Source organism: Brettanomyces bruxellensis, chromosome 8, assembly GCF_011074885.1.
Source record: "Brettanomyces bruxellensis chromosome 8, complete sequence".
In the NCBI taxonomy this organism is placed as follows: domain Eukaryota; kingdom Fungi; phylum Ascomycota; class Pichiomycetes; order Pichiales; family Pichiaceae; genus Brettanomyces; species Brettanomyces bruxellensis.
In genome coordinates this window covers 1,806,306-1,830,082 of record NC_054689.1, presented here as the reverse complement: position 1 = coordinate 1,830,082, position 23,777 = coordinate 1,806,306, and the positions used below count along the sequence as shown (strand labels likewise).

Below are 23,777 nucleotides of genomic sequence, written 5' to 3'. Positions count from 1 at the left end.
CACCTCGTGTTAACAATAAATATCGACGCGTCGATAATCCCATGCGGGGATATCTGTTATTTATATCATCATATTCATTATGAAAAGTTTACAATCTGTTCGAATGGTAATTATACCTTAATTGCTTCGGAAATGGAAATTTAAACTTTCACATCAGATTACAGGCATCAGGAGAAAATATTTCATTCACATGGTGTCGACAAACATAGCGTCGGCCGCCTCCACTATCATGGTAGGTCAAGTTGCTATTAAGTTAATGACTTTCACCCTTAATCAATTTCTATTTCAATATGCTTCAGCAACTTCAATTGGACTAACACAATTCATTAAATTTATTCTTGGCTATACCATTTTTCTATGCAGGGAGCCTGTCCGGCTCAGTGTTCCCAAAATTTGTGGATCTTTCAGCGTTAAGAGCGTTCAACAGAGACGTCAGTTAATAGCCAATTTTTCCATAATAATCGCATTTGCATTATTTGCTTTTGTAGGTTTGCCAATCATGGCAGCCCAGCTAATGAAGAACTCAGACTTGACTGATTCTATGTTAAGACCGATAATTCTAACTGTGTTGATAATCTTAGCTGCCATCATTGAGCTAGTAAGCGAACCATATTACGACATTAATCAATATCTTAATCTAAATTTCTCGAGGAGAACTAAGATAGAAAGCATTGCAACATTTGGAAGATGTGTTATACAACTAGCGTCTACTATGCTTCTTTCGAAATACCAAAAAAGAGTATCATTTGCTGATTCAAATTTTGTTTATGGATTTGCTTTCAGTCAGCTTGGGTATGCTATCATAGTATCTTCGTGTTACTTAGCAAAAGAGCAGGCTTTGGTTCCCCGTAAAGTGGCAAACCATTACTTTGAGTCTAGTGCACTTGGCTACTTTAGGTCCATATTCTTTCAGCAGATAGCAAAATATTTTCTAAGCGAAGGAGATAAAATTCTTGTCAACTATCTCCTACCTGTTAATATTCAAGGATACTATTCTCTCATAACAGATTATGGTTCATTGCTTGCAAGGCTTCTGTTTATGCCAATTGAGGAGGCGGTGCGCATTAGTATGACAGCCACTTTTGAATCGCATGATGTCTCGGCTTCAAAAAGAAAAGAAATTCTAAAGATTACAGTATCTTCTATCTCCAGACTATACGTGTACATATTGACACTTTTAATATTGTTTGCCCCATCAAGTACTTCTTACATTGTTCAAATGCTATTTAAGCGTTTCGGTTCGGATGAAACTTTCATTTGGTGCTTCAAATTGTACTGGTGCTACGTACCTTTTTTGGCTGTGAATGGAATAGCAGAGGCATTATTTAATTCTGTCTTCCACAGTTCCAAAGATGCTGATGTATACTCAAAGATGATGATTCTTAATTCGATATTTTTCTTTGTTAGTACATACATCAGTGTTCATACATTTAGTCTGGGTTTATCTGGATTAATATATAGCAATATGCTGAATATGCTGATAAGGATATCGTTTTGCGTGACAAAGCTTTCAAATTATATTGAATTTAACATATCAAATTCTTATTATTATCTTCCCTTGCTTACAATTTCTGTGTTCACTATGTTCATCCAGCATCATCTTTTTAATGGTTTTGAGGCCAGAAATTTTAAAGACTTTTTAGGAAACTTTGGAATTGGACTGATCGTTTTATTTCTTTTAATCTATAGAGAAAGATCAACCTTAAAAAGTCTTATAGCCAAAAAAATGGATAGAAAAACGGAATAGATAATTAGATAAATAATGAATATTTCACCAATATCGAGGGATTCTGTGTTTAAATTGTATTAATGGATAGCGTAAATGTTGATAATGGAAAAAAAAAAAAAAAAAAAAAGATAATAGCGATCGAATGTAAAATGAGCTTTACCTTACCACCAACTTTATTAGTATATATCAATTCTTCTAAAAAAAGAAGATCAACTAATCTTTATATGGAATGGTGAGATATAGCGAACACCGATGTTTAAAATGTTTGCTTGTTCCTCAAGAATTGTGAAGCGAAGTCTTTTAAATGAATGCTGTCGTAGGAGCATTTCACTGAGGGCCGGTCAGCCAATATTTGAAACCAGACCTAATTTGGTCAAAAAAGGTGATATCACGCCGGGAATATCGGCAGCAGAATATTTTAACAGACGATATAGGATAGCCGAACAAATGGAACCTGGTTCAATTGCGATTGTCGCAGGACAACGAACAAAATTTGCAACTGAATCCGTTTTCTATCACTTCCAACAAAACAACGATCTTTTCTATCTTACCGGATGGGACGAACCGGATTCTGTGTGTATCCTTGAAAAGCCAAAATCTGATCCCACTTCTGCTATTTTCCATATGATCGTTCCACCATCGAATCCAGAGAAAGAACTTTGGGAAGGTGAAAGAACTGGCGTTGAAGGTGTTCGTGATATATTTAATGCGGATGTTTCTATGCCAATTGGGAGCCTACCCAGTCATTTGAGCAATTTGATGAGCCGATACAAGACTGTATATTATGACTTTGATGAAACACAGAAGGCAGATGAATTTTCAAAGGTATTTCCGTTAATGCAGGCTAAAGATCGCCGCTACAGGTATTCCATCGAGAATATTTTGCGTGAGAACAATGTTGTTCTTCATTCCTTAAAATCGATCACTGCTCCAATGAGAGCTATTAAGTCTGATGCCGAATTAAGAATGATGCGACTTGCTGGAAAAATATCTGGACGCGCATACAATCAGGCATACGCCCGGAGATTTAAGAGTGAGAAGGGCTTGCAAGCCTTTTTGGAATACAGATTCGTTTCTGGTGGATGTAACAGGAACTCATACATTCCAGTCGTTGCAGGTGGAGAAAATGCTCTTTGTATACATTACACACGCAATGATAATTTGTTCAAAGGAAATGAATTTGTCCTTGTTGATGCTGCGGGACAACTTGGGGGTTATTGTGCAGATATTTCAAGAACATGGCCTGTCAGCGGTAAATTCACTCCCGCACAGAGAGACATATATGAAGCTCTTCTCAATGTCCAGAGAAAGTGTATCAATCTGTGTACAGAAGATGCAAATGTCTCTATTAACGATCTTCATTACAAGAGTGTTGCTATGCTAACGAGTGAATTGAGAAATATCGGCTTTCAGGGATTGACACAGTGGGATGTGATGCAAAAGTTATATCCCCATTACCTCGGTCATAATCTTGGCTTAGATGTCCACGACGTGCCAAGTTATTCTAAGACTGCCAAGCTTAAAAAGGGGCAAGTCATAACTATGGAACCAGGTGTTTACGTTTCTGATGATCCTATGTGGCCTGCTGCTTATAGAGGAATGGGCCTTAGAATTGAGGATGATATTGCCGTCGGTAAGAATACCAATGTAAACTTGACCATCGAAGCAGCCAAGGAAATAGATGATATTGAATCAATCGCTGTTGATGGCGTAACCACTAAGATGGAAGAAGAGGTTACAGATGTCTTCTCGTTGTAATCATTTTATAAATCATTAATGTTTCTTGTTTTCATTCATGGAAATGTTATCATGTATATAATCTATATAGACAAAGTTCATTTGGTGAATACATATTTAAGCTTTATCTTCCGAAAACGCTTTAGAAACTAATGAGCTAACAACGGTAGCTTTGGAGCTGACTCTCGTATTTCTAATTATGCTCTTAATTTTTGAGCCAATATCTGGGAATTTCGATGCTTCCTTATAATATTCAATTATTCCTTGTTGACAGTCAATTTTAAAATTCAGATTGAACAATGAGATAAGTTCCATGACCTCTGAATATAGCAATGATTCTGAAATAGAAAAAAAATCAGCCATATCACAAACCGAGACACGTTGTATTAAAGACAAATAACTCACATATGCTTTCAATCTAAGAATCCTAGGAATATTTGGGAAGCATTTGGAAAGCTGAAAGTCGGGCTCATAATACTTTTCAAATCTTTCTAGTAGTTGAAGAGCTGAGGAATAGTTACACATGGAATAATCATCAATAAACTGCTTTAGCTCCTTATCCTTTGCTAGAAATCTTTTAATGTGTGGATTACTCCAATAGTGGCACCATTCATTAGCCTCTTTACACACTAATATTGACAAGCATATCAATCTTAAGAGATCAGTATTAATAACAACATCACTGTCAAAGTGCTTTTCGATTACTTCGAATGCCGATATTTGTGGCATATCGTAATTTTGTTCAATAATACAGTCAAAAAGTTCCAAAACTTCGTGGTAATCATCTTCGATAAAGGAGCCATAAACGAGGTACCATCGACAATGCCAATAGCAGATGGTCTCCCTTATTGATATTTTTAAATTCTTCTTGACAGAAGAGTCTGAACCTAGTTCAGTATCATCATTTACTAAGTTTGAACATTCAATATTTTCATCCTCATTTTCCTCCAATAAATATGCCTCTGATTCCTTGACAAAAGATATTGTCTGTTCTAGTTTCTTGGATAAAAAGTTTCTAGACATTCCGATGGAATTATCGTAATCTCTGAATATCATATAATGCTTTAATTGCTCAAATGACACATTACGATAATATTTCATATACAGTTGATTAATGTTGTAGTAAAAGCTGGTGTTATCCGTTATGTAGTCGCTGGAGTCAGTTGACAGAAGTAAGTCAGTGGATTTCCTATCGAGTAATTCAGATAATAAACCGAAAGTCTTCTCGGAGACTGGCTCTTTACTTAACTGTTCGATCTTAAACTCGTATCTTTTGTTTATAATCTCCATCTGTCTATTCAAATCGGACACCAAATATGGATCAGTGAACTTTTGATATAATCTTATATACTTGGATGTATCTCCGTGTAGTTTGTCAAGAAGCTGAATTAGATTTCCCGCTCTTTTAAAAAGATTATATGGGGAGTCCGGTTCTAAAATCAAATCAAGTACTCGTTCAATTAGTGTACATGTATTTGGGTTTGTGCTGTTCTTGTCAATTAAAAAGCAGATACGCTTTATGTACGGTAGACTGACTGATGAATTATTCAACTTTATTAGTATCAATAACTATTTAACACAAAGATAAAAGCAAAACTTACGGTTGTAACGATCCATATACGAATCCAGTCGCTGTAACTCCATGCTTGGTAAGAAATTTTAATACTTCGGTCTTATTGCTCTCTATTCTGGCTTATTACTCTGATTTTGTGTCCTTATATATGCAGAGGAAGAGTAGTAGATGCTGGTATTATTTTTCTCGTATTGAAGGATAAAAAAAGGCCTCGATTTTTCGGTAGTGATTTTTTTCCCCCTTCTCTGGTTATAATATTCATGTAACCAAATAATTCTTCTTTACCGACATAAGCCCGCTATTCATGCTGCTTCATCGGATAGTGACTATAGTTAGGATATCTGCACATGAAAGATGTACACTCGTGTTTTTTCAAGGACTTGTCATGCATGCTTTAAGGCAAGAAGCATGAATACAATGGCTCGAGTGAAAAGTGTAAGCCAAGCTAAAGATAGGTTACAACAAGCTGTTCGTTCAGGGAAGAACCTAGCAAGGGAGGAAGTTAAAGAAAAGAAGCATTTGAAATTCTTGCATAAAAAGAATTTAAGGCCTGTTCGAAACAATTCTGCAATAGCGTTATTGGAAGACCTACTTCAAAAGAAATTCCCAGCCGATACTAAAGTGGGGCCACTTACTGCACTTACCGATGAAGAGCTTAACATAATATTCAATCAACCTAATAAGAGATTGAAGTACAAGATATTGGGAACATCTGGAAACCAGCTGCAAAACTCTGTCCTAGTAGATCGGGATGTCACGAAATATCTTCAAAGAGGTGATCTTACCAGAGCTGTTTTATTGGCTGAAATGGCTGGTGAAAATGGAATATTTGCTGTGGGAACAATACTTAAGTCACTTTTAGCTCATCAGCGCTTTAATAAGGCCCTTTTACTTTTCAATCGGCTTAAGAAAAGAAGCATCAAGCCAGATGGAAGGGTTTTAAACATTATGTTCTCTGGCCTTACAAGAAATCATTCTCTACCTGAGCATGTTTCACAGCCGTCATTATCTAGTGAGCAGGCCAGCAAGCTGTATTCTATATTTTCCTTGGCATTGCACAAAACGCCCGATGAGTTGTCTGTTATTCATGTTAACTCGCTACTCAAAGCCTTTCGTACTGCGAATAGGCCGGACCTTGCAATAATGCTCTTTGATAAAGCTGGAAGTACGAAGTTAAAGGCACTTCGTCCAGATTTGAGAACGTATACAGAGATGTTTTCCAATTTGAGATCATATACAGATGACTTTCGGACTGCTGTGAAGACGACAGAAACTCTTTTTGCAAGAGTACAAAGAAATCCCGCCATTAAGATTGATTCAAAACTTATCCGATCTTATTCTTCAGTATTCGTGTTTGCAAATGATACGCGTTTATGTGCTAGGGCAATTACAATTCTTAGAGATTGGTATAAACTCTGCAAGAAGGAGGATATTGGTCAAATAATTAATGCATCCGAATATGATGAATCGTTGCTACATAAGGGTAATAGAAAAATATCCGAAGACGTAAATGTGGAAAGAGATATTCTATTACCTCGCAATGAAATCAATCTCAAGAAACATAAACGGTTTGAGGTTGACCAAACTATTCTAAGAAGATACCAAAGCTTATGTGACCTTTTTAAACTTCAAAACTCTTACGTGAGTAGGGAAAGCAAAAGTTTCAAAGGTCACCTTTAGATCAATAAAAAACTCGCAAATACATATATAGACGCTTATGGTTTTAAATATTTAACCGTTTCAAGGACAAGAATGTAAATAATCCAAACTTATATAATATCCAGTTAATAACAAGTAAAAATGGTTATTCAGTCCCCCACCCTTTTTCTATCTTCCAAATATAATTGCTCTGGTGTGTAAACTTGCAGGCTTAAAACAAAGGCACCAATGGCAACTAAGCCTCCAAACCGAAAAACCCATGCCAGAGAGCTGTCGAAACCATTCTCATTTTGGAAAATCTTAAATAAAAAGGATGATGCAACTGAAGACAACATCTGGGGAGCAGAAACAAAGACATTGTGAATAGCCAATATGATTCCAGAATCGTGCTCTAGATTGGAATAATAGTCAATTAGAGACGGTGTAAAGTATATCTCATTTTTTTCACACATCTCGGTGGAACTTGATAAACCCAAATAAGAACCATTCGAAGGTGATGTCATACTTTGAGATCCTCCCGGGCTCAAATTATCATGATTCTCCGTAGATGATTTAATCTGATCATGTAATACCTGAATTCTTCGAATATCGTTTATCCTGCCTAATTCCTCACTTATCAGAGCAAACGGTATCCATATGGCACATCCCCACGGAAATCCCAAAATTCCAAATAAGATTATAGCTGGTACAGATGAATAAACTGTAAATGTTGCCAACATCCCTAAAATGAACACCAAGTGCGACAATATCCATAAGTTTTTCAAGGAAACTTTACGGAACCACTTAATTCGGTTAGTCAGTTTCTCAATCACGTAAGGACAAAACATGTCAACGAGAAAGGTAACAATAGAATTTACAAGTAAGGCCAATGTTCCGCGTCTAGTGCTTTTGTCAATAAGATCCTGCTTAATATCAGGGGGAATTCCCTCTGGGTTGTCATAACCTTTTTCGTAGAGATATAATTCACCAACATACGAACTAGTGTAAAATAGCATAGGAAAGTACCCGACCCATGCAAAAAATTCGGTGTAGCAAATGATTTTTACTTGAAGAGGAAGTCCTTTAAATGAAGACCAGATTCCAGTAAAAAAAAACTTAGTTTGTACTATTAACTCCTTTGCCTGTTCTGCATCAATGCCATTATCTCGTAATCTTTGAATCTGCTGCTTCCGCTGTAATTGAATCATAATATCCTCCTGTGGGTTTTTCTCCTTAATATACCAACAGCAGAAAAGTGTTATGCAAAACATCATTATGGATACAATAATACTAAGCACTTTAAACTGTGTATTCCCAAAATATGGAAACATTCTGGGAAGGTTTGTTGATCCAAAGTAAAAGCCAAATATATTGAATATTCCAATCATTCGAGCTGCCCAAGCGTTAGCAATTTGTTGCTGAGATGTGGGTGTGACATCTACTATTAATGCCCTTGCCGAAGCTTGGATGACTGCTATAGAAAAGTCCAACACATAAACATCAAGGAAAGCAAATGGGATTGTATCCAAATTAATTTTTGTTTCATCATTTGTATGAACAAATAATTTAACTATATCCCTCGAATGTGCTAGAAGGAGTAATGATATTAAAGTAGAGAACAATCCTATCATTATAAAAATCCTCCTTCGACCCCAGAAGAAGTCGCAGCGATCACTCAAAAGACCAACAATTGGTTGGCCTATTGTGCCAGATAAAGGTCCAGCTAACCAAATAAGTGCTAAAACCTGTTTGGACAATCCCAAAGAAAGTAAAAAAGGTGTTGCTTCGGAAAACTCGGTCGACCAGGCAAGTTGAAGACCACCTATAACCATCGTAAGAACAACAATATAAAATAACGACCGAGTTGGATTTGCAGCGGTTTCCTGAAAGTCCCTAATATTTTGAATGTCCTGAGGCTCAAAAGTATCGTCGTCATTTTGTGTTGATTCAATAGATCCAACAATGGTTGGCCGACCATCTCCTGAAAACGGTCTCATTGATATCGAAGTAGACTTATACAAATTGAATTGACGTAAAAACCTATATTAATTTATATGAGAAACTATTAGCCACGTTCCATAATTTAAAATATACCATAATCCTAGATCCGGACTTGAAGTTATCCCCAACATTAAGGTAATCAATTGCCTCTGAGTTGGAGCAATTTTAAACTTAAAACTTCTTGCCTTGTTTCACTTGACTCCCAAATTTTTCCAGATGTGGCTCCAGATGACGTAAGCAATATTTTAAAGAGGTTCCAAGATCTGTCAGAATGGAATCGCGCTTTGTATGATAGAACCTTATTTTAACGCGTTCCACATTTCGGGACCAGTTAGTTATTCGATACAGCTCAGAAAATAACTTAATTTCTTCACCTGGTAATCTTCTTGATCAAAAAGCCAAGAAAAGTGATCTAACTTAATATCATCCATATTTTTAATATAGTACATTTAGATGATGCAATTATTCGGCGAAGATGTAACAAATCCTGCCATACGGAAAAAAAGGAGACGTTCCGTGTCAGAAGAGGAGAGCAGGTTGCAAAATGTATCAAAAATACAGATACTGAATACGATGAAAGCCAAGAAGCATCAGATAACTTCTCAAGTGCATAGTAAGTGCTTTCTGAAACATTTCTAAGCTAGGAACTAGCATACTAACACGAATTTAAATATTAGACCGTACTATTGCACTTATGATGGAAGCCTCAAGAGAATTAAGCGAACGTGAACAGTACCAACAAATGCTACCATTTTTTGGGAGTGCACCTCAGCCGCAGCAAATTAATGAAAATGTACCCAACTTCGAAGTTTCGTCATACCAACAAAAACCATATTGGCCACTGTTAATAAAGCATTTCAACTCTACCGTGTGACATAACGAAGCAAGAGAATCAAGCTATTACTCAAAACCGAAAAAACTTCACACAATATGAACTCCAGCTACAGTTCAAAGTAAACCTGTGACATTGCAGCTCTTAATTGGAAGAACCGACCTTGGTCAGTGCAAAGGAATGCAGATGTAAAAGGAGTTAATTCTGGATCAGCGATTGGAAGTTCCAGACTGTTTTTTTTTTGCGTAGGATTACTTTTTCCCTCGAACCGGCAATGTTTACGCTACGATAAATCGTGGCCTAAAAAAGGGGTGAGTCTGCGGCCTGGGAACTTTTTTTTGGTTTTTTACGCTCGATCGCTTATCCTCGAATCTTTTCTAAATAATTGAAGACCGCTGGCCGAATAGTTTCTTGGTATCTTCCGGGTTATTTTATCTATTTTAAGAAAACGACTCGTTAGATTAATCTTACATATTAAAACTGAACTACAATAGCCTTTCTTAAGATAGGTGTACTTTGAATTTGGAAATATCTTTTGGTAAGACCAACCTTCGGAGATCCCGAGAAGAAAATTAAAAAGCGTTCAACACATTTTCAATAAAATTGTCGGCATACACGTTTGTAGTAATATACTAGCATTAAAGGAAACTACTTACCTTTAGAAATGACTACATATGAAAAGTTGGTTGAAGGTGCGACAAAGATAAAGCTGGCTCCTCCAAAGCCGAAATACATTGAGCCTATTCTTATGGCAACAGCAGAAGGTGAAGACTCTGATGCTTTCCAAACTGTCATAAAAACCCTCCAAAGAAGATTACAGGATTCGGCATGGACGATTGTCTACAAGTCCCTCATCACTTTGCATATTATGGTTCGAGAAGGGGAGGATGATGTTACATTGCATTATTTGTCTCTCCACCCAAAGATGTTAGACTGCAAAATCGCTAATGGCAGCGGACACTTTATTTCTAATGGAGGGAGCTTGAAGACATTAGCTGTCTATTCAACCTACCTTGCAACGAGGGCAAAAGAATATTTTGAAACGAAGCATGATTATATTAGGAAACCAGAAATCCAGTCGGATCCTGGAGTTCCCATACTGCAGTCTCGAGCCTTAGAAAGTTATCAATAGAGAAAGGGCTTTTAAGGCATATAGAGAGCGTCCAACGGCAAATTGATGCATTGGTTAAATGCCGGTTCCGTGAATCCGAGGTTAACAATGATTTGCTTGTTTTGGGATTTCGGATGCTGACCACCGACCTGCTTTCGTTATACCAGACCTTAAATGAGGGAGTTCTCAATATTTTGGAGCACTTCTTTGAGTTGAGTAAAGTTGATGCGAATAGAGCTTTTGATATATATACAATGTTTACGAAGGAAACTACGAGGGTGATAGAATTTTTGCGTGTTGCGAAGCATCTAGAAAGGGTTACCAAACTTAGAGTTCCAACCATTAAGCATGCGCAGACTAGCTTAACAAAATCTCTCAAAGAGTATATTGACGATCCATACTTTGAGGTCAACAGAAATCAGTATTTGGCTGAAAAGCAGACAAAGAACAACAAAGAAGCTTCCGATGGCAAAGAAGAAGACCAATCCCAGGATAAGAAGGTTGAATCGAAAAAGAAGAAGTCTCATGAAAAGACTCGAGCATTAAGTCAAGGTGAGCAACTTTTTGGTGCCAAACCACAACAAGGACAAGCAGCCAGACAGGCCATACCTGCTTCATCTAGTGGCCTTGTTCTGCAAACCACTGGATTCAATCCTTTTACAAGCATCGGTGGATTTCAGTCCACATCTCTTGCACCAGTTCCGGAGTATCCTCAGCAGCAACAGCAAGTGCCTCCACCTGTGCCAATGGCTGCACCAACTAACATGGTTGCACCTAACACAGTGCTAAATAGCAGTGTCACGATGCCTGTGCTCAATACAACCCCAAATTACCAACAGCAAGCACCTGTCTCGAACATCCCACCACCTTCTGCTTCCTCTGCTTTTGGATACCTACCAAGTCAGGCAGGTCCTACATCTCAGGTTCAGGGTTCATTGTCAAGAGCTCAGACCACTGATGGCGTTCCTAATGGCAACTTGAAAAGATCATCCACCAATCCCTTTGCACTTGGCTCAGTTCAGCAAAAGACTGCTTCAGGTACCAATCCTTTTACACAGACTAGGTTTGCAGCTAATTCAGGAATCACTGCTATAAGCTTCAACACTCCTTCTTCCAGACAACAGCCATCTTCTGAATGGAGAAGGGCATCCACAAATCCATTTTCTTCTGCCTCACCAGCCTCGGCTCAAAACCAGAGTTCTGTGGTAACTCAGTATCAGTTAAAACCCCAACCTACTGCTGGAGGCTTGGAAAATCTACCGACTATTCCAATATTTCCTGAGACCAAGAAGGTGGCCGACCAACAGCGGAAAGAAGCTATTGCTGGTCAGGAATTGCAGCAACAGAAAACACAAAACTTGCTTCAACAACAGCAACTGCAGCAGCAACAACAACAATTGCAATTACAACAACAACAACAACAACAACAACAACAACAACTGCAGCAACAACAATTACAACAACAACAACTGCAACAACAATCTCCTCAACGGGGAATTTCTTCAGCCGGATCGTATAATCCATTTGCTCAAGCACAGCCCTCACAAAATTATAGTCAGATTGATGGACAATCTACACAAGTGCCACAGAGTGGAGCTTCCAATGTTTATACCGGTCCAAATTTGATTGGATGATACCGCCCTTGTCTACATGTCTTTAGTGAACATACTGCGTAGTTATTTGATGCTATTAGATTTTTTTTAAGGCGTTACTTTTTTACCGCCTGCAATATTCATTTTTGTGTTGTAAAAATAGAACGACTATCTGTTACTTTTAAAATAGACATTAAAGTTGGCATTAAACTAGAATAGTAGAGAGACGTAAAAGGATTATAAAAATATGTTGGAAATGAACAAGCGAACATAAGGTTTTATTAGCGCCTGGATATCTGTCCTGCTTGCCTGCACCTCGGAAAATAAGGTTGACAAACCGACGAATAAGAACGGGTAATAAAAATATGGGATTTGCTTAAAAACTGTCACTGACCAGCGCGGTCCACTTTAAGAGTTCCGCCACAAATCAATTTCAAGCAGGAGAATAACAAACAAGAAAAATCCTTATAATTTTCTCGAAGTGCATCTCCTTCTAGTTATGTAAAACACCAATCAATGGACAAGATCCTTGTACTCGTCTCTAGCCTTTCCATCACCTCTTTTAACAAAATTTTTCATTAATTTGTCATTTTTCACGTTCATGTTATATTTATCTGTGTCGTATTTTGCATCCTCATTTTTCTTTCTGATCTCCTCTTCCTGCGAAAGCCTACTTCCAATTGCGTTCGCAAAAGTAGGTCTTGCAAGATATGTAGTTAACAAAACTGGGACTGCAGCGAGCAGCACACCACCAAAGAATTTAACAGCAGTACCGGCCATGATGGATGATTATAATATTTGGTTTTGTTTGTTTTACAGATCAATAAATACTTGTATTCAAAGATGAGCTTTAGTTGTAATTAAAAAAAATTGAACGGAAACAAGAGATTCATCATTTGGAGAAAAGTGAACCAACGCTTGGCAGGAAATACTTCACCATTTATACGGAATTTTAAAAGCTTGAAAATGAGACGAATTACAAAATGATCACAGAACAAATTGTTTATTCATAGACAAAGAATATTTTGAAAGGCAATCATGTCACCTTGAAATCCAGATAGATAAGATGGCTATTCGATTAACCTGATTCAAACCTTAAATAAACTCTAAATATCATGGTGTGATTTTTTTTTTGCTACCCCGTATAACTCCATTTAGGAAATAAAAGAATATTTTTGGCATTCCGTTATTGTTGTCTGGTCCTGACAGTGGTGAGATTTTTTTCCCGCTCTTTATTTTTATTTTCTCCCTATTCAATTCAAAATATATGGTGATTATTTACTCTTGAAGAATGACTGGACATGTATCTAACGTAATAAACGTTGTGTTCAATCTCTTCAACTTCGATTCATCATCTATTTCTTTTTAATATTGATAGTAAATAAGTTTATCGCACATATTTCCAATTTCGTTCTACAAGCAGGGACCAGAATGTTTGGCTTTCCTTTTTCGATATCTCAGAGTCCACTATGTACCTTTTAACCGCCGTGGATGACGAAGTTATCGTAACGTTTCAATTCATTATTTATGTTCACACCTCATCAGTTATGTACTATGTCATTTACATGTGTTATTGAAATCTGTTGTGTCTTTCTACGCATTTTTGCTAACTTACAATGCTTCATTTCAAGAGGCAGAGCTCAGGAGGATTTTTGTTAAGTCGATCGACTCTAAACATAGAGTTTGTGTTCACTTCTCTTCACTTCACCAAAATTTTGCAAGGCCGTGCAAAAAATTCTGGAACATTCGCGGCTTGCGGTTCCTCCCCTCCAAGCAGGATCTGATTTCATTCGAGAGGTGCCGATGACAAAATTCTGGGCTGCGAAATATGGGGAAAAAAACTGCCTACCCTCTCTCTCCTTGAAACGAGGTTTCTCACTTTCGCCTTTAATGATGTTTGGATTTCTTTCTATTGCTCCATCAATTTTCCTTTCAGGGTGATAAATTTGAAATTCATTAAGTACCCATAGTAAATAGTTAATAATGTCGGATTGGGATAACGTTACAGTTATTGGAAGAAAGGCCAAGAGAGGTTCAAGTGGTCCACGTGAGAAAGTTCTCAGATCAAGTGGAGCACTTAACGCCGCCAGAAGACAAGGTGCGATTACTGCAGTTGAAAAGAAGTACTATGCTGGTAATGTTAGAGGCGATCCAGAGGGACAGCATCTTACGAAGGTGGATCGTTCCGATGATATTGTCATTCCAAAGAAATTGGACATGAATGTCGGTAAAGCAATCCAGAAAGCCAGACAGGATAAGAAGTGGAACCAGAAGGATCTTGCACAGAGAATTAACGAAAAGCCTACAATTGTTAATGAGTATGAGGCAGGAAAGGGTGTTCCAAATCAGCAGGTCCTGGCTAAGATGGAGAGGGCATTAGGAGTGAAACTTAGAGGTAAGAATATTGGTGCTCCACTTTTCAAGAGAAAGAAGAAATGAGCTAGTATAAGTAAACGCTATGTATCATAAAGTGATACAGCTTTTCTTTTATTCTTTTCAAGTTTAAATGGATAATTATATGGGCTTACCGCATGGGAATGCGTGTTACTGCATTGGGGCTATATGTGACCATTCATTTGGAAATACATATCTGAACGAATTTTTACGTACACCCATACAAATACCTGCATTTGGAATAATGACACTTCTAAAGTATGATACTTTCAATTAGATTTTATAGTAATTAACTGTCTGGTCTTTTGAATTAATTGAGTAAACCCGAGTAGTGCTAGATGCTTGATGTCAGGATTTTTTAAATTTTTTACCCTTCTCACTCTTCTTTTTTTATTTTGTGGTGGGAAAATTATTAACCTACAGAAGTTTCACCTTGTGATCAACATTCTTAAGCAGTTTATTAAGTACACTGTGTACTCTTTCCTGTATTAAGGACATTTTAATCGAATAGGGTCGCTTTTCCCCCTTTGGGTTTAAGTTAACAGCAAAAATCAAGCTGCATCAGTATGGCTACTGTCTACGAATCAAAACTCGAATTTGCAGAGAAATCTGTATTCTCCTTGAAAAATAAGGTCCTCAAGCTAGATACCTATGATCAAGTAAAGCCTTATATTGAACAGTTATCGAATAAGAAAGACTTACAGAAAATTGATTTATCTGGCAACACTATTTCCCCTGAAGTCACTAAGCACCTCGCTAAGGAATTCTTGAACCATAAGAATAGTTTAAGAGAGTTAAACTTGCAAGATATATATACCTCCAGAGATAAGAATGAAATTCCAGCATCATTGAAAGAATTTTTTGCTGCTATCTTGCAACTTCCACATTTGCAAGTTTTGAATTTAAGTGACAATGCTTTTGGCCAAGATACCATCGAGGTTTTGGAGGATTTCATTTCGAAATGCAAGTATGTTGAGCATTTCATCATGTCCAACAATGGTCTCGGTCCTTTATCCGGCTCCAGAGTTGGTAAAGCCTTGTTCAAAATGGCAAAGCTTAGGGAAATAGCAAAAGAAAAGGACGCAGATGTTAGAAGCTTAAAAACTTTCTGGTGTGGTAGAAATAGACTTGAGAGTGGTTCCGCGGAATTTATGGCTCTCGGCCTTCGTTCTAACAAACACCTAGAAGATGTTAGATTGTATCAGGATGGTATTAGGCCAAATGGAATTGCTAGGCTTATCCATCACGGTTTATCTTATTTGCATGATTTGCAGGTTCTTGATTTAGATGATAATACATTTACAGTTGCCGGTTCCATCGCATTAGCTGATGCTCTTTCAAGTTGGCCAGAGTTGAAGGTTTTGAATGTCAATGATTGCCTGTTGAAAGCAAAAGGCTCTATTAAGCTTCTTGAAAAATTAGCTGAGATATCCGATAAGTCCAAATTGCAGCAAATTAAACTACAGTACAATGAACTCGACTCCGATTCGTTAAAATTGTTGGTTGGTTTGCTTCCAAGTATGGTTAGAATACCGGATTTAGAGTTAAATGGTAATGTTTTTGAAGAAGACTCTGAGTATATTGATAAGCTAAATAGTATTTTCACTATTAAAGGCTCGGGATCTCTCGATGAGTTGGACGACTTGGAAGAGCCAGACTCTGAAGAAGAAGAAAGTTCGAGTGAGGATGAGAATGAAAGTGAAAAGGAGGAGGATGATGAGCAACGAAAAGAAGTGGAAGCTAGACTGATATCTCTTGAAGGACAACTTGCTGGCACTCATATATAAATTTAATCCCGTTTAATAATTTTAATCTGATGTTAACACTTAATTGTTTATATTGCCCTTTGTTTAGTGTCTTGGTTGCAATTTTTATTTTGCTATTCTTTTCAATGCTTGCTCTTTCATAATCTTTATCTGTTTGTCTTTTTTCACCCATCTTCTTTCCAACCATTTCTCCATCCTATCTCTTCTCAATGGGATTCGATTCAAAAGCTTTGAACGTATATAAATGACTGCAGTGATGTCTGATTCGCATAAGCCGAATGCAGCCAAAAGTGATGGGCCTTGAAATACAATATTTCCAGATTGATCCTTGTGATAGTATATTATTGAAATATCGTATAGCACTTTGAACGTCGTTTTATAAAGGCCACCAATACAATTGGCAAAACCTGAATATCTTGGATAAAGAACATTTTCCAAATGTGGAAGATAATATTTTTCCCCCATAATCTGCTCCAACTTTGAACTCTTTTCCGTGTATATATTTACCTCTGGGAAGGTCACTAACCACTGGGTGCCAGACTTTTGTTCTAGGTATTTATTAAAAGTAGATCCTAATGTATCTGAATCTAAATCCCAGTTTTCGTCTGCTTGTGATATATCCCTTAAAAATTGAAAACTTGGAATGTTCCAAATTTGATACCATGTAAAAAAGCTTAGTTTGGGTAATAATATCGAAGTTAAGTCTTTGGCAAGCATATTCTCATTACCAAAGTCATTATTCAAGGATTTTGTGGTCAAGTAGGAAAATAATATGTAATCAACTAAAGATACATGATTACTTATAAGAACAGCATCGCCGACTTCGAGTTTATCTCCTTCAATTATTATTTTAAAATTGTTTAACTCCTGGAATCAGTTAGTTAGCAGACTGTTTAAGATAAGAATACCCTTTAATAAGCTCAAAGTCACTTACCAAGATGTAGCAGCAAAGAGTCCAAAATCCTGCTTCAAAATATTCTTCATAAATCCTTTTTGTCCTGGGAACAAATGTTGTTAATGGATATGAAAATATCAAAAATACTTTGTAACATATAAAATAAATCAACAAAATGGTGATGAATCCAAAAGTCCTAGCAATCTTGAGATAATTGGAACGTGATTCTACACTTCGTCTTAATGTGTTCTCACCCAAATGATACCAAAGTTCTGACTTCATTTGAAATCCTTTTTCGTTTTCCATATTTAGTTGTCAATTTTCTTTTAGGTTTCACCAAAGTTCAAAAAAGTGTTCGAAGGGTTTATCTAGTCCATTCGTGGATCAATAACAAAAAGGACTCGCTGCTCCTTCAAATTTCCTTCTTTGTTTCTTCACTAAAAAAATTTTTTTTTTTTTTTTTCCTTTTAATCCTTGGATAAATTTTCAGGTTATCTTCTTACATATAAAGGGTGGTATTTTAGCTGAAAAAAGCTTGTAATACGCTTTTAATAGGCAAGTATAAAATCATATAAGTCAGATGTCGAGAGTTATAGTTAAGGGACTTCCAATATATTATGATGAGGATAAATTGAGAAAGGTTTTCTCAGAAGATGGACCGGTTACGGATGTTAAACTGGTAAGAAAGAGAAATGGACAATCAAGACGATTTGCATTCATTGGTTTTAAAACGATGGAAGATGCTGAACGTGTGGTGAAATTCAGAGATGGAACATATATAGACACTGCAAAAGTGACTGTGCAACTTGCTAAGACAATGAGGGATCCGACATTACCTCTTTCCTGGAGAGAGAGAAGAAAGCAACAAAGACTGCAAGAGAGGAAATTGGAAGAGGATTTGAAGAGACAAGAAGAACTACAAAAATCTGTGAGACTAAGAAAGAAAGAGCAGCAAAGCAGAAATAAAACAGTGGATGAAAAAATAAAGTCTAATCCAGAACTTCAGGAGTATATGGAGACAACAAAGACTCATGGTGAAGGACGTTCTTGGAACAATGATGAAGTTATCAATCCTGATGATGCACCTTCTGTAAATGCTTTGGAAAAGACTTTGGAAAAGAAGGAAGAAGTTGAGCTAAAGCAGGACGGTAAGGCAAATGATGACAAAAGCAGCGGTGGCGAATCATCGTCGGAAAGTGATGATGACTTAGAGAACGATAAGGATGATTCAAATAATGAGGACATTAAGCCTAAAAGTAGTAATGATGTTCAGAATGAAAATCAAAACATAGATGATCTTGAATGGTTTAAGTCAAAGCGAGTTTTGATACCGGAGAAGCATCATCCTGAAGAGGAGAGCGATCATGCAAAAAAAGATGGAAAAGAAGAAGAAGAAGAAGAACATCACCACCATCACCATCACCATCATGACCACCATCATCATCATCATCATAAAGATGCTACTGAAGAGGACGATCATGAAAATCTGAAATCTGAGCATCCAACTGCCATCAAGAAACCCGAAAGAAAGTCACAAGTAGAAATTGATTGCGAAGAAATAGAAAAGACAGGCAGGTTGTTTTTAAGAAATATTTTGTATACATCTACAGAGTCCGACTTTCAAACATTATTTGAGTCCTACGGTGAACTGAAGGAAGTTCATGTGGCAGTTGACAGTAGAACTGGTGCATCTAAAGGATTTGCTTATGTACAGTTCAAGAATCCTTCTGAAGCCATCACTGCCTATAAGGAGCTTGACGGAAGTATATTTCAAGGAAGATTACTTCACATTATAGCAGGAAAGCCTAAAAAAGAAACAGGTTTGGATGAATTTGTTTTAAAGAATATGCCACTAAAAAAGCAGAAGTTTCTGAGAAGAAAGTATGGTGCAGCAAAGCAACAGTTTAGCTGGAATTCTTTATATATGAATAATGATGCGGTGTTGGAAAGTGTTGCTTCCGAAATGGGAATATCCAAATCAGAGTTGATTGATCCAGAAAGTAGTAGCTCAGCAGTTAAGCAAGCCCTTGCTGAGGCCCACGTGATTGGAGATGTCAGGAAATATTTTGAAGGTAAAGGTGTTGATTTGACAAAATTCCAAGGAAAAGAGAAAGATGATCGTGTTATTCTTGTGAAAAACTTCCAACATGGAACAACCAAAGAGGAAATTGGTGAGAAATTTGCTATGTACGGAAAGTTGAATAGGATTTTAATGCCTCCAGCTGGTACCATAGCTATTGTTGAGTTTAGAGATGCTCCAAGTGGGAGAAGTGCCTTCAACAAGCTTTCTTTTAAGCGGCTTGGCAAATCAATCTTGTATCTAGAAAAAGGTCCAAAGGACTTGTTTGTCAAAGAACCTGAAGATGAGGACCAGTTGATAACCGAGTCTAAGGATACAACCGGAGTCGAAAATGCCAAAGTTTCCAGTGAGGATTTGTTATCATCACAGGCAACGAATGAGAATAAAATTAGTAATAGTAATGATGACGTTGATGTTGACGATGATGTTCCTGAGGGTTCTACAGTCTCTATTTTTGTCAAAAACTTGAATTTCTCCACTACTGTGAAAGATCTCGAAGATCTTTTCAAACCTTTGGATGGATTCTGTCTTGCCGTGATTAAACAGAAGCCGGACGCCAAACATCCAGGAAGGATGTTAAGTATGGGATTTGGATTTGTTGAGTTCAAAAATAAAGCATATGCCCAGGCAGCAATAAGTACCATGGATGGATTCGTTCTAAGTGGACATAAGTTGCAGTTGAAAATATCAACTAGATCGTCTGGAAATGGATCAAGTACGAAAAGAAAAAGATCTTCAAAATCGATTAAAATTATTGTCAAGAATTTACCATTCGAAGCCTCCAGAAATGATGTCTTCCAACTTTTCAGTTCTTTTGCTCACTTAAAATCTGTCAGAGTTCCTAAGAAATTTGATAGAAGTGCCAGGGGTTTTGCGTTTGTGGAATTTAACACTGTCAAGGAAGCGGAAACTGTGATGGATCAATTACAAGGTGTCCATTTGTTGGGAAGACGTCTTGTGCTTGATTTTGCAGAGAAGAATGCTGATAACGCTGAAGAAGAAATTTCTCGTATGACCAAAAAGGCCAGAAAGCAGGTGAATGCTACTAAGTTAGCTGGTTTGAGGGAGATGAATGAAGGTAAGAGGGAGCTTGACCTTGAATCTGATGGTGAGTAAACTGATTCGCTGTACGCATGTTATCCCATTTAAAACTTAATTTATTTTTGTTTACATGCTTTTTTTATTAACATAGTGAATAATATATATATATATATATATGCGCAACACCATCCTGCCAGTAATAGCTGCTCTGTCTAGACTTTACTAACTTTGTTTTTCTTTATTAATCCTTCTTTTACCACAAAGTATTCCTCGTCATGTTCCTTGGCTAAAGAAAGAGGATTCCAAGTATTTTCAATTTCGCCTTTTAATAATGACGGTCTGACGTCGTTCACTTCTTTCTGAAGTTGTGCAAAATTTAAGACATTTTCCTTTGACACATCGTCAATGAGCCGGAACGTCCCAAGTTGTTCTTCTTCTTCCGGTATATCAATAGAGTGAAGCTTATTAACAAATTGTAACTGGTCCGCCAACGAATGCTGAAGTGATAGTTTAGCCGAATTAGAAATAGTCGATTTGAGTCCAGAAAGTTTTAATAACCCTTCTACCATCTTTCGTCCTACTTTGGCTGTTTTATCATAAGCCGTAAGTTCCGAGGTCTTCCAACTAACAATCTGAAACAACTCATTCAGCTGATCTTCATTTTCAATCTTCTTACCCACGGCAGCCTTCGAAACTGCTTGGGTAAATAATTGCCTGGAACCCTTTATTACGTAGGACAATCTCCGTGTGATAAACATATTAAACGATGGTATGAAAAGCTCATCTGGATTAACAAATAAACATTAGTAGCATAAATTTAAGCGGCTTCCACACCGTTATCAATTAAACATTTTTTCCCCCTCCCACTCTTTCTTATCCGCACTGGAAATTGACAAATTTTGTGGATTCCACAAATATCCAAAAACGAAAAGACAAATAAATAAAGCGCTAAGATCCTTTATATTTACTTCATGTATGTTGGGAATAAGTTCCTTTCCTTCAACCCTTTGATTTATGCCTTCTATCTTATCAGGTTTCATGGATGGAGTGATTATCAGACCTAATCAGCGATCATGAAACCATACACCACAAATAAAAGTTTTACCCCATTCTTTTGGTGACCTTTAAAGTACACTAAATTTTCTTGCTTTGAAAAAAAAAAAGTGAAAAAAAATTTCACCCCTAAAAAGTTTCATCAAGGATCAGGTTCAGCTTTTTCCAGTTCTTTAACTAGAGTTACTATCACAGTAAGAGTATTTACATTTGCATTAAAGGTTGTGGACAAGCAGTAAAATGGCAAGAATTAAGAAAAAAGGAACATCTGGTAATGCCAAAAATTTCATTACGAGATCAAGAGCCATAAGCAAGCTCCAGGTCTCTCTTGCAGACTTTAGAAGATTATGTATCTTCAAAGGTATTTATCCACGAGTTCCAAGGAACAAAAAGAAGGCAAATCATGGCTCCAAGGCCTCAACAACGTTTTACTACACGAAGGATATAAAATATTTGATGCATGAACCTCTGATCAACAAATTTAGAGAACACAAGACCTTTGCCAAGAAGCTTTCGAAGGCTTTAGGAAGAGGTGAAGTTGGTGATGCCAAAAGATTAGAAGAGAATCGCCCTAGATACAAATTGGATAGAATTATTAAGGAGAGATATCCTTCCTTCATAGATGCATTAAGGGATCTGGATGATGCCTTGAATATGTTATTTCTTTTCAGTAATATGAGAGCCACAACCAAAGTTCATTCTAAGGTTGTCAGGCAAGCAACTGAACTTACAAATCAATGGATGGCATATATAGCAAGACAGGGTGCTCTTAAAAAAGTTTTTGTTTCGATAAAGGGAGTTTATTACTCCGCCAACATTAAGGGACAGGAGATCATTTGGCTTGTTCCCTTCAAATTCCCCCAAAATATTCCTTCGGATATTGACTTTAAGGTCATGGTCACCTTCTTGGAGTTTTACGCTACTTTACTACACTTTGTCCTTTATAGGCTTTATACTGAGGCCGGTCTTGTTTACCCTCCTAAGATCAACGAATCACGAATCAAGGGTATTGGTGGTTTGACTGCTTACGTTCTTCAAAATAGGGAAGAGACAGAAACTGGAGAGGACGACAACTTGTTGACTGAAAAGGATGCAGAAGAAAGTGCATCAAATACGGAAAGAAAATTGACTGAGGAGGAGATTTCGATGGCTGTTAAAGCAGACAAAAGAGAGGCTGACGCCGACAAGGATAATGAGAATGAGAATGAGCAAGAGAAGGCAATAGCGGCCGAAGAAGAGGAAAAATTGGATGAATTTGTTGATGAAAATAAAATTAAAGGTGATACTTTACTTCAGCCAAAAAATGAGGAGAATGAGGCTTCAAAGTTGTTTTCTAATTTCGTTTTTTACATAGGTCGTGAGGTTCCTGTTGATATCCTTGAGTTTGTCATTCTTTCAGCTGGTGGTAAGGTTATAAGTGAAGCGGCTTTAGATGAATACACTTTGAACGGTGGATCTGATGCAAAGGTTGATCTTTCCTCGGTGACACACCAAATAGTGGACCGCCCAAAGATTGCCAAGAAGTTTCAAGGCAGAACATACATTCAACCCCAATGGGTGTTTGATTCTGTGAACAAAGAAGAGTTGCAGTCTGTGTCAGATTATGCACCAGGTGAAACTCTTCCCCCACATCTTTCTCCATGGGGAGATTCTGGTATTTACAACCCTGCTGAGCCAATCACGTTGGAGAAGAGTGAGGAGGAGGAAGAAGTTTCAAATGAAGGTGATGGAAGTGATAAGAACGAAGATGTTGAAGAAGATAAAGACTTGGAGGCCCAGAAGGAATTGGAGCTGGAAGCATCGGGTGTTGCATACTCGGATATTGCTAAGAATAAGAAGAATAAACAGAATGGTAAGGGTAAGAAGAGAAAATTGACAGAAGCCGAAGAGGAAAAGGAGTTGAAGCTAATGATGATGACGAAAAAGCAGAGAGGCTTGTACAAGCGGATGAAATATGGACAGAACAAGGAAGAAATCAGAAAGAAGGAGTTGCAGAAGAAGAGAGTGCAACTCCAGAAGTCCAAGGAAAAACTGGGCAAGTTGAACCAGAAGAAGTGATCTTTGTAATAAGATTGGGTTATCCTTTTTAGATAGTTTGTAATTTTCACTGATTTTTAAAAATAATATTTTCGAAAGACGGTAGAAGTCGGATCATTTTGCAAGGCTGCAGATAAAGTGCATAGAATGAACATCAATAATTTTTTTTTTTTTTTTTGCGGGCCCGGCGTTAAGAAGATCCATTAATGGTGAGTTTATATACCGTGTAACCCCCATGGGTTACCTGCTTTCTGCTATTGTAGGAGTGCTCCTGTTACTTGACTGTAATCATAAAGAT

The 23,777-nt window shown here is 37.2% G+C and overlaps 13 protein-coding genes across 13 annotated transcripts; 8 read left to right on the top strand and 5 right to left on the bottom strand.

Annotated features, from left to right (window-relative positions):
• Positions 1–190: 190 nt before the first annotated feature.
• On the top strand, positions 191–1,747 carry BRETT_001013 (uncharacterized protein; the record flags this gene model as incomplete). Its single annotated transcript, XM_041279571.1, has 1 exon — positions 191–1,747. One exon carries the CDS (start codon positions 191–193, stop codon positions 1,745–1,747), a length of 1,557 nt encoding a protein of 518 aa, XP_041137785.1.
• A 243-nt stretch (positions 1,748–1,990) lies between these two features.
• BRETT_001012 (uncharacterized protein) lies at positions 1,991–3,487 on the top strand (the record flags this gene model as incomplete). Its single annotated transcript, XM_041279570.1, has 1 exon — positions 1,991–3,487. The coding sequence occupies one exon, from the start codon at positions 1,991–1,993 to the stop codon at positions 3,485–3,487; it is 1,497 nt and encodes a 498-aa protein (XP_041137784.1).
• A 96-nt stretch (positions 3,488–3,583) lies between these two features.
• BRETT_001011 (uncharacterized protein) lies at positions 3,584–4,756 on the bottom strand (the record flags this gene model as incomplete). The annotated part of the gene is made up of 1 exon (XM_041279569.1): positions 3,584–4,756. One exon carries the CDS (start codon positions 4,754–4,756, stop codon positions 3,584–3,586), a length of 1,173 nt encoding a protein of 390 aa, XP_041137783.1.
• Positions 4,757–5,456: 700 nt separating this feature from the next.
• On the top strand, positions 5,457–6,719 carry BRETT_001010 (uncharacterized protein; the record flags this gene model as incomplete). The annotated part of the gene is made up of 1 exon (XM_041279568.1): positions 5,457–6,719. The coding sequence occupies one exon, from the start codon at positions 5,457–5,459 to the stop codon at positions 6,717–6,719; it is 1,263 nt and encodes a 420-aa protein (XP_041137782.1).
• A 128-nt stretch (positions 6,720–6,847) lies between these two features.
• BRETT_001009 (uncharacterized protein) lies at positions 6,848–8,674 on the bottom strand (the record flags this gene model as incomplete). Its single annotated transcript, XM_041279567.1, has 1 exon — positions 6,848–8,674. The coding sequence occupies one exon, from the start codon at positions 8,672–8,674 to the stop codon at positions 6,848–6,850; it is 1,827 nt and encodes a 608-aa protein (XP_041137781.1).
• A 1,500-nt stretch (positions 8,675–10,174) lies between these two features.
• On the top strand, positions 10,175–12,255 carry BRETT_001008 (uncharacterized protein; the record flags this gene model as incomplete). Its single annotated transcript, XM_041279566.1, has 2 exons — positions 10,175–10,600; positions 10,633–12,255. The coding sequence occupies 2 exons, from the start codon at positions 10,175–10,177 to the stop codon at positions 12,253–12,255; spliced, it is 2,049 nt and encodes a 682-aa protein (XP_041137780.1).
• Positions 12,256–12,726: 471 nt separating this feature from the next.
• BRETT_001007 (uncharacterized protein) lies at positions 12,727–12,993 on the bottom strand (the record flags this gene model as incomplete). The annotated part of the gene is made up of 1 exon (XM_041279565.1): positions 12,727–12,993. The coding sequence occupies one exon, from the start codon at positions 12,991–12,993 to the stop codon at positions 12,727–12,729; it is 267 nt and encodes an 88-aa protein (XP_041137779.1).
• A 1,203-nt stretch (positions 12,994–14,196) lies between these two features.
• MBF1 (multiprotein-bridging factor 1) lies at positions 14,197–14,652 on the top strand (the record flags this gene model as incomplete). Its single annotated transcript, XM_041279564.1, has 1 exon — positions 14,197–14,652. One exon carries the CDS (start codon positions 14,197–14,199, stop codon positions 14,650–14,652), a length of 456 nt encoding a protein of 151 aa, XP_041137778.1.
• Positions 14,653–15,173: 521 nt separating this feature from the next.
• On the top strand, positions 15,174–16,394 carry BRETT_001005 (uncharacterized protein; the record flags this gene model as incomplete). Its single annotated transcript, XM_041279563.1, has 1 exon — positions 15,174–16,394. One exon carries the CDS (start codon positions 15,174–15,176, stop codon positions 16,392–16,394), a length of 1,221 nt encoding a protein of 406 aa, XP_041137777.1.
• Positions 16,395–16,478: 84 nt separating this feature from the next.
• On the bottom strand, positions 16,479–17,574 carry BRETT_001004 (uncharacterized protein; the record flags this gene model as incomplete). The annotated part of the gene is made up of 2 exons (XM_041279562.1): positions 16,479–17,209; positions 17,502–17,574. The coding sequence occupies 2 exons, from the start codon at positions 17,572–17,574 to the stop codon at positions 16,479–16,481; spliced, it is 804 nt and encodes a 267-aa protein (XP_041137776.1).
• A 274-nt stretch (positions 17,575–17,848) lies between these two features.
• On the top strand, positions 17,849–20,464 carry BRETT_001003 (uncharacterized protein; the record flags this gene model as incomplete). The annotated part of the gene is made up of 1 exon (XM_041279561.1): positions 17,849–20,464. The coding sequence occupies one exon, from the start codon at positions 17,849–17,851 to the stop codon at positions 20,462–20,464; it is 2,616 nt and encodes an 871-aa protein (XP_041137775.1).
• Positions 20,465–20,601: 137 nt separating this feature from the next.
• Positions 20,602–21,147, bottom strand: BRETT_001002 (uncharacterized protein; the record flags this gene model as incomplete). Its single annotated transcript, XM_041279560.1, has 1 exon — positions 20,602–21,147. The coding sequence occupies one exon, from the start codon at positions 21,145–21,147 to the stop codon at positions 20,602–20,604; it is 546 nt and encodes a 181-aa protein (XP_041137774.1).
• A 535-nt stretch (positions 21,148–21,682) lies between these two features.
• On the top strand, positions 21,683–23,500 carry NOP7 (mRNA-binding ribosome synthesis protein nop7; the record flags this gene model as incomplete). Its single annotated transcript, XM_041279559.1, has 1 exon — positions 21,683–23,500. One exon carries the CDS (start codon positions 21,683–21,685, stop codon positions 23,498–23,500), a length of 1,818 nt encoding a protein of 605 aa, XP_041137773.1.
• Between the last annotated feature and the right edge of the window lie 277 nt (positions 23,501–23,777).